Source organism: Misgurnus anguillicaudatus, chromosome 7, assembly GCF_027580225.2.
Source record: "Misgurnus anguillicaudatus chromosome 7, ASM2758022v2, whole genome shotgun sequence".
NCBI lineage: Eukaryota > Metazoa > Chordata > Actinopteri > Cypriniformes > Cobitidae > Misgurnus > Misgurnus anguillicaudatus.
Window position 1 is genome coordinate 2,574,541 of NC_073343.2, and position 17,686 is coordinate 2,592,226.

General features: G+C 38.6%; 3 protein-coding genes and 1 long non-coding RNA gene across 4 annotated transcripts in view; 2 read left to right on the forward strand and 2 right to left on the reverse strand.

The window, feature by feature from the left end:
• clmna (calmin a) overlaps positions 1–2,822 on the forward strand; it is a 34,735-nt gene extending 31,913 nt beyond the window's left edge. The window contains exon 13 of the mRNA XM_055171554.2: positions 1,357–2,822. Coding sequence (XP_055027529.2) covers positions 1,357–1,522 — 166 coding nt within the window. The 3' untranslated portion in view covers positions 1,523–2,822. The remainder of the gene's footprint in view (positions 1–1,356) is intronic.
• Positions 2,823–3,926: 1,104 nt separating this feature from the next.
• Positions 3,927–5,444, forward strand: LOC129417097 (uncharacterized). The gene is made up of 4 exons (XR_008635677.2): positions 3,927–4,065; positions 4,150–4,279; positions 4,405–4,562; positions 4,755–5,444. It is a non-coding gene; the product is annotated as an uncharacterized lncRNA (long non-coding RNA).
• A 1,731-nt stretch (positions 5,445–7,175) lies between these two features.
• Positions 7,176–11,621, reverse strand: LOC141365233 (uncharacterized). The gene is made up of 10 exons (XM_073869271.1): positions 11,213–11,621; positions 10,704–11,099; positions 10,411–10,590; positions 10,224–10,281; positions 10,004–10,076; positions 9,510–9,553; positions 9,334–9,364; positions 9,180–9,238; positions 9,002–9,065; positions 7,176–8,902 (listed from the first exon to the last, which is right to left on the reverse strand). Exons 1-10 carry the CDS (start codon positions 11,250–11,252, stop codon positions 8,834–8,836), a joined length of 1,014 nt encoding a protein of 337 aa, XP_073725372.1. The 5' UTR covers positions 11,253–11,621; the 3' UTR covers positions 7,176–8,833.
• Positions 11,622–12,320: 699 nt separating this feature from the next.
• On the reverse strand, positions 12,321–17,530 carry LOC129417095 (uncharacterized). The gene is made up of 10 exons (XM_073870026.1): positions 15,709–17,530; positions 14,361–14,433; positions 13,838–13,904; positions 13,647–13,743; positions 13,492–13,556; positions 13,343–13,401; positions 13,127–13,218; positions 12,686–13,012; positions 12,512–12,572; positions 12,321–12,402 (listed from the first exon to the last, which is right to left on the reverse strand). The coding sequence occupies exons 1-10, from the start codon at positions 15,968–15,970 to the stop codon at positions 12,321–12,323; spliced, it is 1,185 nt and encodes a 394-aa protein (XP_073726127.1). The 5' UTR covers positions 15,971–17,530.
• Positions 17,531–17,686: the final 156 nt, after the last annotated feature.

A 17,686-nucleotide genomic window follows, 5' to 3' on the forward strand; every position in this document is an offset into this window, starting at 1 on the left:
GTGCAATGTCTTTAAGTGACAGTGCAAAAAAATCACTTCCTGAAAAAGTATTTTTCCCCAGGGTCTCACGCGCCCCCCCTGGTGTCGCTTCGAGCCCCCCCCTGGGGGTCCCGCCCCACTATTTGAGAAGCACTGGCGTAATTCTTGGCGTTGTTTTAAATAGGCTACACACGAATGTTTGCTGGCTGCCAAAAAATAAATGTGCCTGTCTTATCAAAAATTGTTTGTCAAATTTATTTTTGTTCATATCTTTAATATTAATTGAATAAGGTCATGACAAAGATTAAAATAATAATTAAATAAATGGCTTAAATCAGACTTTGATTTTCATTATCTTAGAATTTAATTTTATGACTTTAGTATGATTTTACAGACTGGGTCACATATTAAAAAATATTTTTTGTCATAATTGTGCTGATTTTTCTCATGTATTTAGACATTTGTATCCATTTATAATTGAACTATTGTTAGAAAAGGGCTGGATGAATTAATACATTGTGGATACCTGTCTATTATAGACAATATCCACTTCAAGTATATAGACAAAATAGTATTGAAATATTTTCCTGCAAACTTAATTTTTAGCAAGTGTTACACTTAACCCTCTGCCTGTTACAATTAACCCCACCTATGGGGTGAGTTGTAACGTTTGCACTTCTGTCATGTTTGGTGAAATTGTCCAAGAATGGTAAGTAATAGAAACAAACAAAAAAATGTTCATTTATACCATATATGTATGTGTTGCTTGCTTGTGTAAAAACATAAATAATCAAACTCAAATATTTTTTAATGATTGAGCCAAAAAGCATTAGGTTGTGCCCCGGTCTCCCCTACATATAAAAACCATACCCCTATCTCATAACCTCTTGTAAGAAAATAACTACAGTAGTTATTAATAGACATTTGTACATGTTCAACCATCCTTTAGTGTGATATAATTCGCTATTGTCTTGTTTTACAGAGTCAATCCCCATTCATTACACAATGCAGTAGTAGTACTATTAGCTTTTAATCTAAAGTGGTACAGCTGACTCAGTAGCTTTAAACAGCATTATAAACCTGCCAGACAAACAACTCTGTCTGTTTTATTAGCCCTGCTGTCTCATATTAACACAATAGGAGTGTTTGTAGTGTTTAAACTGGGCGTCTTCCCTGCACCTGCTGATATGGGTGCCATTGGGGCGTAGCATTCGGGGTGTGGCATTAGCGGCGTGGCATAGGTTGTGTAAATGCCCCTGGTGTGTTTTAGTGTTGTGTGTGTTGTCACTGACAATCCTGTGGTGATGTAATCGAAAAATGTATCTTTATAAACTAGATGTGATAATAACATATATGTGCTTGTGTGTCGCTTTACAGGTTGCAGAGCAAGACTGCAGCGAGTTCAGAAACCACCACACCTGAAACAGGCTGGTCTGATATTTACATCCTCTTTGTTGCTTGGCTCCTCATCTACTGCATTTTCGTCCTGCCTCAGATGGACTCGAGGACGCTTCACAAACTGCTTTTCAACATAGATGAGTGATTGTCATTGATCATAGAGAGGATTCGCATTGATCGACCTCCTAACATGAACCATGGATGTAGTCCTGAATGCAGGTTGGATATTTAAGAGGAGATGAAAAGGAAAAGGATGGAACAGTTGGCACCACATCGATTTATTTTGTTGCCTTTACTTTTCTTTTATACCTGCACACAAAGTCTAATGAAAAAGTGTTTCTTTCTGTTTGGAGGTTATTGGTAATCAGTTAACTTTTACTTGGTAACCTTTGGATCTCTGTCAGCTGTGTCTAACCTAAGGTACACATGCTATGTAGATTGTTTATAATGCTTCTGAAGAACATGCTTTTTTGACCTTTTATGTTTTTTTGCGCTTATGCTATATGAAGAAGTTACTTTTTTGTAAAAAGAAAAAAAATAAGAAGGTATGCTTGACAGCTGTTAGGTTTTTTGAATGTATCTTAAGGAAGTGAACACATCAGTCGCACCCCTTTTTATTAAATAACCCAACTATATTGTCATATGAAGGTTTTTCAGCACAAATAGACGTTTAGGTAATACAAGTTTGAAGTAAACTTTTTATAAGATGTGGCCAGGGTTTTTATGGTACATATTGTTTAAAAAAAGATGACACGTATAGGGCTTTCTAAGTTATTTAGAAGCTTTTATGGTCTAAGCAGCACTTTTGTATATTTAGGAGAAGAACTGCCAAAGATTCAGTAAAAAAAACTGGAAAACTATCCCGTAGAGAAGAAATAATCCAAAATTCCTGTTCTTTTATCAATACATCCTGCGCTTATTTACAGTATATTATGCATTTTACGAAATGCAAGAGCACACATCTTGAACCCATTTTTTTTTATTTTACATGTTTATAAATGCAATATTGACTGAATTTTTAATATTTTTGGACACTGAAATTGTCAGTGGTGTTTTCAGTCTCTAGACTGAGATAAATCTCAAATGATGGGAATAAATTTAAGCCTGTGGGACCTGTAATAAATGTCATATTTTTTCATTATTATCATACAAACTATAATTCAGAAACCAGCACAATAGCTGCTAGTCGCATGATTGTGGATAATTACACTGATCTCAGAACAGAGATTGTAGTAATGCACCCTGATAAATTCACATATAGCCTACATACATCCAACCCTGCAAATAAGCCAAACGTTAGACTGCAAGTCTGCATGAGAATGTATATGGGAAATAACTTGTCTCTTTAATATTTTAAAAGTCACCAAGTGAATTTCTGTCCTGCTTTTGTAATGGAGATTATTCATGTTAAATGCACCGGAGTGCAATAAATGATTTATCCTTTGGTTGCTGTCTCCATTTTAATTTTTTAGTTAATTTTGAAGTGACTATTTAGTACTAATTGTTACATTTTTTATGCTGGATTTAACTGTGTAATAATTTTGAACGAAGCGCCATCTGGTGGACAAAAAGTGATATATTTAAATATTTAAAAAAAAATGTATTTGGTAAAATATAAGATCTGAAGACATTTAAAATGTAAATGTCAATTTTACTACCCTGCTGAAGACAAACAACAACAGCCATCACAGAAATTCTAATGGATTTAATCGTTACTTATTGTGAATAGTGTTGATTGTGCTCTGTATAACTTTTAGAAAAATCTCTTGACAGAAATGGAATATAATATAACCACTGATCTATATAAATGACTGGATTGCGCATAGAACGCTTAACGTAACAGCGTGAGGTGCCAGCGCAGAGTTCGAGCCGCCATCTTGGTATACCCAACCGGCAGAGGGTGTCATTGACTTCCATTCAAAATCATGTTTTAAATTCCCCCGCTTTACAGCGTATCAGTCACGCAAGATTATCTTTAGGATATGTGTACGTAAATTAACTGTTAATTCTGGTGTTATTTTCAATGTTTATGTTTTAATCGGGCAGTAAAAAGAATTTATAAAAAACCGTTAAGGTGAGTGTGTTTGCTGCGCTCTGTTAATGACACGGGTATAAATAAAGTTTTTTCTGAAATTCAGCTACACGGTCAGCGTTATTTCTCTAAAGAAGTTTAGGTAACTTGTAAGTTTAGATAACATAAAACCAGCAAATTATTGCATGAAAATACGGTACAAAGTATGATTATTTATATAGATGTCAGAATGAGCACGTTTGTCATTAATACTAAATGCTGCGGTCTGTCTGCTGATCTGATACTGTAATGAAGATGAATGTATAATAACTGATTCAAAACTAAAATGTACAACTTTCAGTAAATAACTATGTACATGCTTAGGACGTTTGTGTTGTAATAATGTACAGGGTAACTTCAGATATAAAAACGAAGACTTGTAAAGTGATGTTTTATCATTAAAATCTGATCGCGTCCATTGATTTTATGGAATGTTTGGGTATACCAACATGGCGGCGCGGTGGCTTCAGAGTCATTAAAATAGGCGACTTTGGATTGGCCCGTGATGTGTACAAGAATGACTACTACAGGAAAAATGGTGAAGGTTTATTTCCTGTTCGCTGGATGTCAACAGAAAGTTTAACAGATGGAATTTTCAACAAATACTCAGATGTCTGGTAAATATTGAAAATATTGCCATTTACATTTCTTTTTTTTTGGTATTCATATCCTATCATGACAATGTTATTTACATATTTCAGGGCGTTTGGTGTACTCCTGTGGGAGATTATGACATTAGCTTCCATATCCAACATACACCAACCATGAAGTCTTAAGCTACATTAATGCCGGTGGACGACTGCCTTTACCAACCGGGTGTCCTAAGAGTTTGTGAGTTCAATAAATAATTGTTAAATGTGTTGACTGAAAACAAAGACATAACAATTGCTTTAAACATGTATTGTATTGTTTGTATTGTATTATATCATGTTTTGATTTATAATATTATATTATAGGTACAATCTGATGATGGACTGTTGGAAAAAGGGGCCAAATGAAAGGCCAAGCTTCCAGGACCTACAGGAAACCCTGCATAGATTGCGAGATTACGAAGCAGATCAAATAGGCGAAAATATGATTGCATGTCATGTAAACCAAGCATACCAAGAAGATGGTAAGAAACAAGCATGTTGAAATGTTTTCTATCTCTTCTTTTATATACCCTTTAGAACCACTTCGTATTGTCAATATAAAAGCTTTCCTTTTCACCTACAAAACATTATGATTAGGTTTCTCAAAATCCTCTGGATTAAATTGCATTGCAAACTAGAAATGTACTAATAGTATCTGTTTTTGGTTTTGTCAGAGGAGGAGGTCTGCACAAGGGTGGATGAAGATGAAGATGTAGAAACAGGACTTTCTCCTGTGCTCAACAACGATGGACTGAATTACTTGATGTATCGAGCTGAGAGTCCAGACAGTGTCAAAACAGACAATTCCACACTGTCAGAGGACAGATAAGACTAGGAAACCACATTTCACAAGACCCCTTTAAGATGTCAAATAAATATTTGGTGTCCCCAGAATACGTATGTGAAGTTTTAGCTCAAAATACCATCTAGATCATTTATTATAACATGTTAAAATTGACACTTTGTAGGTGAAAATGTGCCGTTTTGGGTGTGTCCTTTAAAATGCAAATGAGCTGATCTCGGCACTAAATGGCAGTGCTGTGGTTGGATAGTGCAGATGGAGGGGTGGTATTATGCTTGCAGAGAATGGTTTACCAAAACTAAGTTACTGTCATTGACTTTCACGCTGCTGCTTCCTCAAATTCATTCCATTTGGCTCATTAGAGTCCATATAATTTAAACTCCATTTCGTGTTTTCACTACTTTCGCCTGTTGCGCTCCTACAACAAAACAAGGTAAACAAAGCTCTTAGGCTATAAAACAATTGTTTCATGAAAAGTCAACAGAATACAAGAAAAATGTATCTACTCCAGGAAATGTTTTGGAACCAGAATATAAGTATTTTACAGTATAAGTGTTAAAAATTATTTTATTTTAAAACTTCTCAACATCTGCCATAGAAGTTACTACCTATTAAGTGAACCAAACATAAGAACAAAATCCTGGTGTCCACTACAAAGGACATCAAATAAAATTTTGCTTTGTAAGGATCAAAATGATGGTCTACATGTTTGAAATACAGCTAAATACAGTCTAGACTCTCATTTTGGAAAAAAAAAGATGATTATCAAATATATATTCTGCAGAAAAGTATTACTTAGTTCCCTTGTTGCTATAAAATGTGAAAATCACAACTGTTGTTGTTTTGAAAAGTTTGTGTCCCCATATAAGACCCAGAGGATGTCCTCTGGACCAAACAGTATGATTCAAATAGGTTGAACAAAATGTGCTTGACTTAGAGGTCTGATACTCATGTTCATTATACAGAAGACAAAAATGAATTGCTGGGACTCAGGTGGCTATATTGATATTTATTAATCATTACCATTTGACAGTAGCAGAATAAAAGTACAGTTTTTTCCACTAGAAAAAGTGTCCATCTTTATATATACTCTAAAAGTACTAGTTACAAAAAAATACTCAAGAAAATATAACAATTTAAATGTAATTCAATACTACCCACCTCTGATGTCAAGATGCACAGCTGATTACCATACATGTATATTAGGCCTACATACATCTGAATTATTCTTATGGCTCAAATGTTTCAATATTTATTTGTTTATCCAAAAAAACGTGTTTATATATGAGTAAATCTTCAAGTTATTTACAATAATCTACTTTATTTATATAAACTGTTCATGTATTTGTTGAAAGTCTAAGGGATGGTTTCCCGGAAAGGGATTAGCTTAAACCAGGACTAGGCCTTAGTTTAAAATATATAACTAGTATATATAATTATATATAAACTAGTTTTAACAAACATTAGTTAATGTATTACCTAACATGAACAAACCATCAGCAATACATTTGTTACAGTATTTATTAATTTTTGTTAATGTTAGTTAATAGAAATAAATCTTTAAATTGTTTGTTCATGTTAGTTCACACTGTATTAACTAATGTTAACAAGATTTTAATAAAGTCTTAGTAATTGTTAAATTTAATATTACCAAGATTAATGAATGCTTTATAAGTGCAGTTGATTATTAGTTCAGGTTAACTAATGTAGTTAACTAATGAACCTTATTGTAAAGTGTTACCAACATGCCTTACTTAAAACATTACTTGTGTGCATTTTGGAGCAAAACAAAGTGCCTCAATTTGGACAGACTAATCCCTGTCCGGGAAATCGCCCCAAAGTGTTTAAACATAATGAATAAAATGTCATTCAAAATATTTATGTGTGTGTGTGTGTGCTCCAACATTAAAATTATTTGGATCTCACTATTAAAACCAACAGAAATGTTTAGTGTCAAGAAATAACATCAATTCAATATTTTCATTAAACAGGCCAAGTTTACCACCTGTTAGATACTGTAGATATTTAGGGGTGGTTTTCCATACAGGGCTTATCTCAGTCCCAGACTACAATGCATGTTTGAGTTGCCTTCGTTTAACAAAAAAAATCTAAATATATTTAAAAACCTCTTGTATTGACATTAACATATATCAGTGCCAATGTTTTGTTTTAAGATGCACCCAGTATTGTTTTTTTGTAAGGTATGTTTGTAAAAACTACTTAAATGTCGTTATATAACTATAAGGCCTAGTTCTGGATTAACCTAATCCCTCTTTGGGAATCTGCCCCTTAATCAAATAAAATGTTTTAATATATGACCAAATTTAAGTAGTTTAAAAAATATATATATTAAAAACGATACTGGTGTGCATCTTGAGACAAAACACTGATATATGTTGAGATGTCAGTACAAAATGATGGCAGCTCACATTTGCATTTTAGTCTGGTACTAGAATAAGCCCATCTGGGAAACAGCCCTGTTGTGTCATATCAGATTTAGGTGGCTTCAGGTTCAGCTGTGATTTTTAGGTGTAGTTGTGGTCAGCGACAGATAAATCCTCCGATTTCGTTTCTGCATCACACTTCAGGAGCATGTGGAAGGTCTCATCCTCACACCGCATCACTTATCTGTGAAAATAATAAAACCATTAACATATTTTTACATTAGTACTTAAAATACATCATGAGAATTAATATATGATGGGATGATTATCTGAATATTTTTATGTAGCCGAAAGTCCCTCTCAGCTGGATGTAAGATGACAAAATAAGTGCAATGGCGTCACATTCATTGGCGGCAGATCATGGGATGCAAAGTTAAAGGCTTTGATCATCACAGATTTCATTGCTTCTGGTTGACTCGTTGGCTGCAGTCATCATTGAGCATCACACTGAACCGGAGCTGGATCTGTCAGTCTCTTCATGTCTCTTTGGGAACTAAAGGATGAGAAATGCAGAAAAAACAAGTTAGTTTGAAGGCTGCTGATATAATGTACAGTTTTTACAGTAAGATAGATGTGCGTTTGGTTTGGGTCAAGCAATAAATCAGGGAACGCTTAGTTAAACATACGAGTCTTTAGACGGATCTTTCAACAAAACAATAAAAAAATGAATAAAATTAAATATTTAAAACGAATCCATATAAATCAACGAACAAAACGCATTAATAATTTACTGTATAACACTTCATGATGCACGATTAGTATTTCTGTCTGCCACGTCTTCACATAAAACTTCCAGCTTTGAGCTTCTTCATTGCTGGAGGATATACGGTTATCAAACAGAATATACAGCTGTCTGTCTGTAGCCATTTGGGAACCATGAGAAGAAACCCTGCAACTCATGACATCTGCTAATGAGTTAATGTTAATGTAATGTAAAATGTATGGCTGTAGATCCTGACATCTTGAATTGTTTACCTGATTTTAAGCTTGAACACTGTACTCATCTGTAATCTAACCCGTTTTAATGTTACTATTATAAAAGAATGGAGGACCTTTTGTCTGAGTCAAATTTCTTTTTCATTTTTTCTCATCAAATTTCTCTCTCTCTCTCTCAACTTTTTTCTCATTTTACACGTTGAATTCAGAAATCTCATATCACACCATCCTCAACAGATTTCTCTTAATAACATGGAGAGGACACGCATGTGACAGACTTCCCCCATCACCTCTGATACTGATAAGCTGTTATTATTGTTGAACTTAACCTGATCCCGGACAGGTTTTAACGTTTGAATCTGTTGCTTGACAGCAACTACAGGATGTGATTCTAAGAACCAAATAGATCAAAGAACCCAAAAAATAACAATGAAATCCAGCTAACTGAGTAATAAGTTTAAAAAGTTGTAAAGCAATGATCTCAAGTTTCAGGTCCTTAAATTGTTTAATTGTATTTTTTGGGGCGGGGGGGCTTCATTGAAGCTTTCTGCTGCTGCTGCTGCCCTCAACTTCATTTTTTGTGAACGGACAAGCAAAACAGCTTTCTCTCCAGGCTGTCTATAGCACTGCTTATTGAAGCCTGAAAATAAAACAAATGGAGATTTAATGCATGTACGTCACTCTACATATTAAATATAACATGACACTTGTTATATTCAGGGCTCTGGTAAATTTTTACCTGTGAGACCACAGTGCTAGACGAAGCCTGGAGAGTAGATGCACTCTGGGCTTGAAGTGCACGTCTATAAATACATAAACACATTTCTTAATGACCAGCAATATTCTTCATTTCTGCAAACAGTCAAACATTAAACTTTTGTTAAAACTGAGATTTTGCTAGACTTGCTGAGACTTACTGAATAGCCCGATTTCGCCTTTGCCTTTGCCTTCTCCTCCTTCTTTTTCTTCTTTTTTGCTGCAAAGACAAAAGAGAATAGAGATGTAATACATGCATATTACACTACACATTAGATATAAATTGGCAGTAGATATGTTTAGGTAAATTTCTACCTCTGAAAGGACAGCTTGTGTAGAGGAAGGTCTATAAATACATAAAACAATATAATTAAGACCTGTTTTTACAAACATTCAGACGTTAAACAACTGCTGTCTATAAAAATGTTGAAACAGCTAAACATTACATTATACATTTTTGAGTTAAAACAGAGAGAACTTGATAAACATACTGAGGAGGAGGCGTAAATCTTGCCCTTTTTCTCGTCTGTATCTCCTGTAAATATAAACAAACAAAGATTGAATGCATGTATATTACACTACATTTTACATATAGATTGACATTAGTTTTGTTTAGAACAAATTTTTACCTGTGACATAGCAGCAGAACGGTGCTTGAGGGACGCACATGCTGGTGCTGGCTGCACTTGTGGAGAGGAAGGTCTATAAATACATAAAACAATATAATTAAGACCTGTTTTTACAAACATTCAGACGTTAAACAACTGCTGTCTATAAAAATGTTGAAACAGCTAAACATTACATTATAAATGTTTAAGTTAAAACAGAGAGAACTTGATAAACATACTGAGCAGGAGGCATAAATCTTGCCCTTTTTCTCGTCTGTATCTCCTGTAAATATAAACAAACAAAGATTGAATGCATGTATATTACACTACATTTTACATATAGATTGACATTAGTTTTGTTTAGGACAAATTTTTACCTGTGACATAGCACCAGCATGGCGCTTGTGGGGCGCACATGCTGGTGCTGGCTGCACTTGTGGAAGGGAAGGTCTATAAATACATAAAATAAAACAATATTGTTAAGAGCTGTTGCTGCAAATATTCCAACACTTAACATTTGCTATTTGTAAAATCCCTAAAGCAAAACGTAATTTTACAAATGTTCAACCTAAACACTTTAGAATTTGTTAAACTTACTGAGCTACTGAAGTAAAGATGAAGTGGCCGGAAGTGGCCGGAGCAGCCCACGGTGGAACTGGCAGAGGAGCAAGAATAAAAGCAAGAATAAAAATAATGGCAGTAACACTAAAAATTATGATTTTGGGAACATTTGTGCATATAAGAAAAACTGTTTGAAATGTAAATACATTTTTAAATAACTTACAGATAACCGGCTGAGGGCCAGGACCGCCAGAGGAGCGGGCGCGACCCCCACAGGAGCGGGCGCGGCCCCCAGAGGTGCCGGTGCGGCCCACAGAGGACCGTGCGGGACCTGCCCTCTGCTGGCCCTCTGCCGGCCCTCTGCCGGTCGCACCCGCGGCCACAATCTCAAGCTGAGCTAAACCTGATAAGCAAGAATAAAAATAATGTCAGTAAGACTTAAAGTTAAGATTTTAAGAACAATTGTGCATATAAGAAAAACGGATTGAAATTTAAATGAATTTTTTAATAACTTACAGATGTCCTCTGAGGACCGGACGGGCGGACGAGCGGCCATGGGTCGTCTGGTAACCCGGGCACGGGTGGGACCTTCACAGGATCGGCCGCGGGTCGCAGTGGCCGTCGGCAGGCCCAGCAACGGAGCGGACGTCGGCAGGACCGGCAAAGGACCGGCCGACGGCAGAACCCGCTGAGGGCCGGCCGACTGCACGACCGGCTGAGGGCCGGCCGACTGCACGACCGGCTGAGGGCCAGGACCGCCAGAGGAGCGGGCGCGACCCCCACAAGAGCGGGCGCGGCCCCCAGAGGAGCGGGTGCGGCCCCCAGAAGAGCGTGCGCGACCTGACCCCTGCTGGCCCTCTGCCAGCCCTCTGCCGGTCGCACCCGCGGCCACAATCTCAAGCTGAGCTAAACCTGATAAGCAAGAATAAAAATAATGTCAGTAAGACTAAAAGTTACGATTTTAAGAACAATTGTGCATATAAGAAAAACGGATTAAAATTTAAATGAATTTTTTAATAACTTACAGATGTCCTCTGAGGACCGGACGGGCGGACGAGCAGCCATGGGTCGTCTGGTAACCCGGGCACGGGTGGGACCTTCACAGGATCGGCCGCGGGTCGCAGTGGCCGTCGGCCGGAGCAGCAACGGAGCGGCCGTCGGCAGGACCGGCAAAGGACCGGCCGACGGCAGAACCCGCTGAGGGCCGGCCGACTGCACGACCGGCTGAGGGCCGGCCGACTGCACGACCGGCTGAGGGCCGGGACCGCCAGAGGAGTGGGCGCGACCCCCACAGGAGCGGGCGCGGCCCCCAGAGGAGCGGGCGCGACCCCCAGAGGAGCGTGCGCGACCTGCCCTCTGCCGGCCCTCTGCTGGCCCTCTGCCAGTCGCACCCGCGGCCACAATCTCAGGCTGAGCTAAACCTGATAAGCAAGAATAAAAATAATGTCAGTAAGACTAAAAGATACGATTTTAAGAACAATTGTGCATATAAGAAAAACTGATTGAAATTTAAATGAATTTTTTAATAACTTACAGATGTCCTCTGAGGTCCGGACGGGCGGACGAGCGGCCATGGGTCGTCTGGTAACCCGGGCACTAGTGGGGCCTTCACAAGATCGGCCGCGGGTCGCAGTGGCCGTCGGCGGGACCATCAACGGAGCGGCCGTCGGCAGGACCGGCAAAGGACCCCCTGACGGCAGAACCCGCTGAGGGCCGGCCGACTGCACGACCGGCTGAGGGCCAGGACCGCCAGAGGAGTGGGCGCGACCCTCACAGGAGCGGGCGCGGCCCCCAGAGGAGCGGGCGCGGCCCCCAGAGGAGCGTGCGCGACCTGCCCTCTGCCGGCCCTCTGCTGGCCCTCTGCCAGTCGCACCCGCGGCCACAATCTCAGGCTGAGCTAAACCTGATAAGCAAGAATAAAAATAATGTCAGTAAGACTAAAAGATACGATTTTAAGAACAATTGTGCATATAAGAAAAATTGATTGAAATTTAAATGAATTTTTTAATAACTTACAGATGTCCTCTGAGGACCGGACGGGCGGACGAGCGGCCATGGGTCGTCTGGTAACCCGGGCACTAGTGGGGCCTTCACAAGATCGGCCGCGGGTCGCAGTGGCCGTCGGCGGGACCATCAACGGAGCGGCCGTCGGCAGGACCGGCAAAGGACCCCCTGACGGCAGAACCCGCTGAGGGCCGGCCGACTGCACGACCGGCTGAGGGCCAGGACCGCCAGAGGAGTGGGCGCGACCCTCACAGGAGCGGGCGCGGCCCCCAGAGGAGCGGGCGCGGCCCCCAGAGGAGCATGCGCGACCTGCCCTCTGCCGGCCCTCTGCTGGCCCTCTGCCAGTCGCACCCGCGGCCACAATCTCAGGCTGAGCTAAACCTGATAAGCAAGAATAAAAATAATGTTAGTAAGACTAAAAGATACGATTTTAAGAACAATTGTGCATATAAGAAAAATTGATTGAAATTTAAATGAATTTTTTAATAACTTACAGATGTCCTCTGAGGACCGGACGGGCGGACGAGCGGCCATGGGTCGTCTGGTAACCCGGGCACTAGTGGGGCCTTCACAAGATTGGCCGCGGGTCGCAGTGGCCGTCGGCAGGACCATCAACGGAGCGGCCGTCGGCAGGACCGGCAAAGGACCGGCCGACGGCAGCACCCGCTGAGGGACGGCCGACGGCACGACCGGCTGAGGGCCAGGACCGCCAGAGGAGCGGGCGCGGCCCCCAGAGGAGCGTGCGCGACCTGCCCCCTGCTGGCCCTCTGCCGGCCCTCTGCCGGTCTCACCCGCGGCCACAATCTCAGGCTGAGCTAAACCTGATAAGCAAGAATAAAAATAATGTCAGTAAGACTAAAAGTTACGATTTTAAGAACAAATGTGCATATAAGAAAAAACTGATTGAAATTTAAATGAATTTTTTAATAACTTACAGATGTCCTCTGAGGACCGGACGGGCGGACGAGCGGCCATGGGTCGTCTGGTAACCCGGGCAGGTACCGGACATATGAGGGGGCGTACTGGTCTATATAAATAAATATAAAAATATTCAGGGACTACCCAATTGCTGTTACCATATTTACATAAACATGGCTAAAACAAATATTATAAATGATTAAGTATAACAAAAGGTTAATAGCTGAACTCACGGAGCATTAGATCTCTGCCTAAAGCTCGCATCCACCTCCTCATATGTCACAGTTACAGTCTGCAGGAAAAATAACAAACTGAGAATTAACAAATGATCATTAAACTACTTTTTAACTTAAAATTGAACTAGTTATGATCAAATTTAAACCTGCGAGATTTTCGCAGACTGAATCCTGCCCGGGCCTGGCCTTCGACCACTCGGCTGGGCAAACCCTGATAAGCAAGAATAAAAATTACAAGTTAAAGAACAATTGTGAATCCATCGAATCTTAATAAATATGTATTAGAACATTTCAAACTTACTTTGGTGGGTGGACAAACCGCGAGACAACAAAGGACCTTCTCGAGCATCCAACGGACCTCCTGGAGGGAACTCCTCAACTAGCTTTGTCCCACTTGGCTGGAAATGCAGAAAACAGAGAATTAATACATGCACATTCAATTTCTTTGTAACTTGGCACTAGTTATGATAAGGGCTCTGGTAAAACTCTAACCTGTGAAGTACAAGTGGGACGCTTGTGAGGAGTTAGTCCCAGGGATCCTGGATAGCTCATAGAAGGTCTATAAATACAAATAAAACATGTAATAAAATCTGTTTGTGCAAACACTCAAGTACAATGTCATTTTTTATTTACAGCTAAACATATTTTTTTGTTTAAAACATGAAATTACAAATGTTAAAAGGAAACATTGCAATATTCTCTGATGAATTTAGTGCCTTCTAATAGACCAATAGACAAATGTTTCCTTCAGCACTCATCTGAATCATTACAAGCCAACTGACATTATAACACAGGGGTACCCAAATTCGGTGGGTGTCCTGCAGAGTTTAGCTCCAACCCTAATCAAACACATCTTACTAAGCATACTAGAAACTGCCAGGCAAGCTGAGGCGAGTTGGAGCTAAACCCTGTAGGACAACCGCCCCACAGGACAGAGTTTGGGTACCCCTGCATTAACAAGTTCATGCATTTCAACTGATTCTTTATATTATTTACTGTGAATGTTTTATCTTACCCTTTACTGAGACCGCCTTTGTTTGAAGCCGCAGAAAACTTCAAAACAGGTTTCTGGGCTTTTAACACTGGACCTGTATATGAAAAGCATTTTATGAGTTTTACAGTATAAGAGTTAAGGAGAACAACAAGATCATTCTTTCTTCCAGTATATTGTCCAGAAGTGTCCATTTGAGATTAAGTCAGGTGTGAGAAGAACATGCAATGTCAACAACATTAACAACGGAGTTTGGTAACGCTTTATATTACGACCCGCAATGTACGGCATAATTAAGCATAGCTATTTGTAACAACAGAGTAACTTTAAAGTACATACTTGTAGGTATAAGGTAACAATAGATTTATTTTGGGGTAATAGGGTGGTAAGAATATGGAAAATTATCAATTATTTATACTTTATAAATTATTTAAAAGTATTTTATAACTACAGTGTACCTATTGTAATATTACATGGTATGTACGACTTAGGCAAATATCTGGGGAAATGATGTATAAATTATTTAATAATTTTTTTGTACATTTTTCTTATTCCCTACTTACCTGAAGAAAGTATATTGTATACAGTCGATGTCTACGAGCCACGTCGTCAAATAAAATATAACAGCACATCACTTTTTAGTAGCCTATATTACTGATATGATTTAAATAGCAAAAGTCCAGCTGATTTATAATAATATCGCCCCTTAGTCATACATACCAAGTAATATTACAATAGTTACAAAAAATGTTCTGTGGTAATCCTGTGGTATTTAACTCTGTCCAAAAGCTTTGGTTTTACCACACAATACAACAGAAAAACCACATATGGCATCTAATGGTAAATTCGTGTGATACAATACAACAAAAAAGTGCTGTGGTAATCCTGTCATATTTAGCTCCAATCATTTTTTGTGTGGTAGTTTCTTGTTGTACCGAAGCAGTATCACAGGATTAACACAGGACTTTTTGTAAGGGTAAAATACTTCAAGTATAAATAATTTATAATTTTCCATATTTTACCACCTTATTACCCCAAACGTATCATATTGTTCCCTTATACCTACAAGTATTGTGTACTATAAAGGTACTCTGTTGTTACAAATAGGTACGTTGTAAATGATGTTTAATTACCCGGTACATTGCGGGTCTTAATATGAAGCGTTACCCATGGTTTTAAAGTAACTGTCAAGTTTTTAAGTTAACGTTAGTATAGTAGCAAAACGATAACTGAGTTTTACACTTTAAACGACTTTTTAGTTACAGATACTGACTCACTTACACAGTTCATGTCAAACTCTGATTAACACAAATATAATAAACACATCTCATTTGACTCTATAGTTAATAACAGAAGAAATGGGTTTACTTACAGGTCTCTCTCGCGGTGTCCGAAATACGGTGAACCGGCATCACCGCGGGCTCCACAGCTGGCATCCGAGGACGCCTCCTGAATTGTCCGCGGTGGACCTCCGGTTCACCGCTATGGTCCCGGCAGTATGGCTCGGTACTAGGCTGGCGTCCCAAGAAAGAGACCAGCCAATTGTACATGGCCAAAAAAACCCGCGCGATTAGCCAGCCAAAGAATGGCCGGCTAACCGCAGCGGACTTTTTTGGCCTTCTATATATCCTCATGAAGAAGATACCAAACACACAAAAACAAAACAAAACACACCAAACACCACCAAAACACGCAGAAGAACAAACGCCCAAAAACACAAATAACACGCCCAAAACACACAAATATCAAGCCAAAAACAGACCAAAAAACACGCCAACTTCAAATTCTCACTCTGTATAACTCCTAACTGTAAACCCACAAATTTTCTCGAATTCGCGCGGTCTTATATAGCCCTCTTGCAGTGACGAAATAATCACACACACACAACACACAGTTCCATTAGCGTCACTTCTACTGTGACATCACCCTCTGCGCCATAGAAATAGTTTAAAACGTCAAACAGAATATTTAACCCATTAAATAGACAAAAAAAGTATACAATTTTGTTAAAAACATAATAAGCACAAAATAGACATCAAGATAGATCTATTAACATTATACAGAGGAAAAACTATAGACCATTTTGCCAGATGTAAACAACACTGGTCCAGAAGCACTCACTCTTGTTTTAATTTTTTTTTAGTTAATATTTATTTTACATTTTGATTCAATTCTACATTTTCTGTTGGTTGTATTTTCTTCCAATATTAATTAATATTAATATTTTGTTCAGTGTTAAAAAACTGAAACTTGTCTATAAACATATTCCCCTTTAAAATCTCCTTCGACCCAAAGCTAGGCCTATGATGTAAAAACATAAATATTAGCCATATGTAACATGTAACATAATTTTAATCATCACTGCAGTATTTGGTACTGTCTTTACTGTATATGAAGTGTTTTCTATAGGTTATGTTTGTATTGTAATTACTTGTTGTTGTTAACTGTAAGATTCTTTTATTTTTAACATTCAGTAACATTTATCTCTTACTGTATAATTCTTATAAAATAAACCCTAATTATCATCCGAAAGCAAATAGTGACTGTGTATTGTTTTCATATTAGTGGCTTAAATTAGTGTGGGCTAAACATTCCCCAAATCCATTCACAAAGTTTAAAACATAGAAAATGGATTAAGGTTCACAGTGTTGGGCAGAAACTAGTAACTAGTTACTTTAATAATATTACTTTCCCTGGTAACTGGTAGTGTAATGATTTACTAAAAAACAGATACATTACAGTACCATCCAAAAAGGGCTAGTTGCTAGTTACATGTTTAATTGGCACCTGCTTGAGCCTGTTGCAAATTTTGGTGTATATGTTACTGCTTTATTACATTACATAACTTGTTTAACAAATAGTTTGAGGCTGTTGTACTCTTCATTTATCTGCAACTTTCATGGATTCACAGACTCACAAAACTTTTATGGTGGGGTGTGCAATTGAAAAGTAATATAACTAGTAGTGTAACTAATTACTTTTGGCTAGTAGTAATAAGTACATTTACATTTAGCAGACGGTTTAATCCAAAGCGATTTACAAATGATGTAGAAGCAATCACATCAACAAAAGGGCAGCAGTACATAATTGCTCTGAATCTTGTCTCGGTTAACCTAACCCAGTACATGGTTATTTTTTATATAAAGGAAACATTATGAAAGAACAGAATGAGAGAAAAAGTAAGTGGTAGCAATGCAGGCTCAGGTATAAATAAAAGTGATGTGTCTTCAGTCGATTTCTGAAGGTTGCCAACGACTCTGCTGCTCTTGTGGTGCTGATGATGAAGCCACCGCAAGCCACCAGAACGCAGACATCTGAAAGAGTGTGTGACTTAATTAGTTTATTAGTGT

Excerpts from the sequence above, each read along its gene's own strand:
- LOC129417095 (XM_073870026.1), bottom strand. The coding sequence starts at position 15,970 with ATGAGGATATATAGAAGGCCAAAAAAGTCCGCTGCGGTTAGCCGGCCA. Across the intron at positions 13,744-13,837 it reads GTCCCACTTGTACTTCACAG|CCAAGTGGGACAAAGCTAGT; the intron begins GTTAGAGTTTTA and ends CTGCATTTCCAG. Across the intron at positions 13,402-13,491 it reads AGTCTGCGAAAATCTCGCAG|ACTGTAACTGTGACATATGA; the intron begins GTTTAAATTTGA and ends TTTTTCCTGCAG.
- LOC141365233 (XM_073869271.1), bottom strand. The coding sequence starts at position 11,252 with ATGGCTGCTCGTCCGCCCGTCCGGTCCTCAGAGGACATCT. Across the intron at positions 10,282-10,410 it reads TGGCCCTCAGCCGGTTATCT|TTCCACCGTGGGCTGCTCCG; the intron begins GTAAGTTATTTA and ends CTCCTCTGCCAG. Across the intron at positions 9,239-9,333 it reads CACAAGCTGTCCTTTCAGAG|CAAAAAAGAAGAAAAAGAAG; the intron begins GTAGAAATTTAC and ends TTGTCTTTGCAG.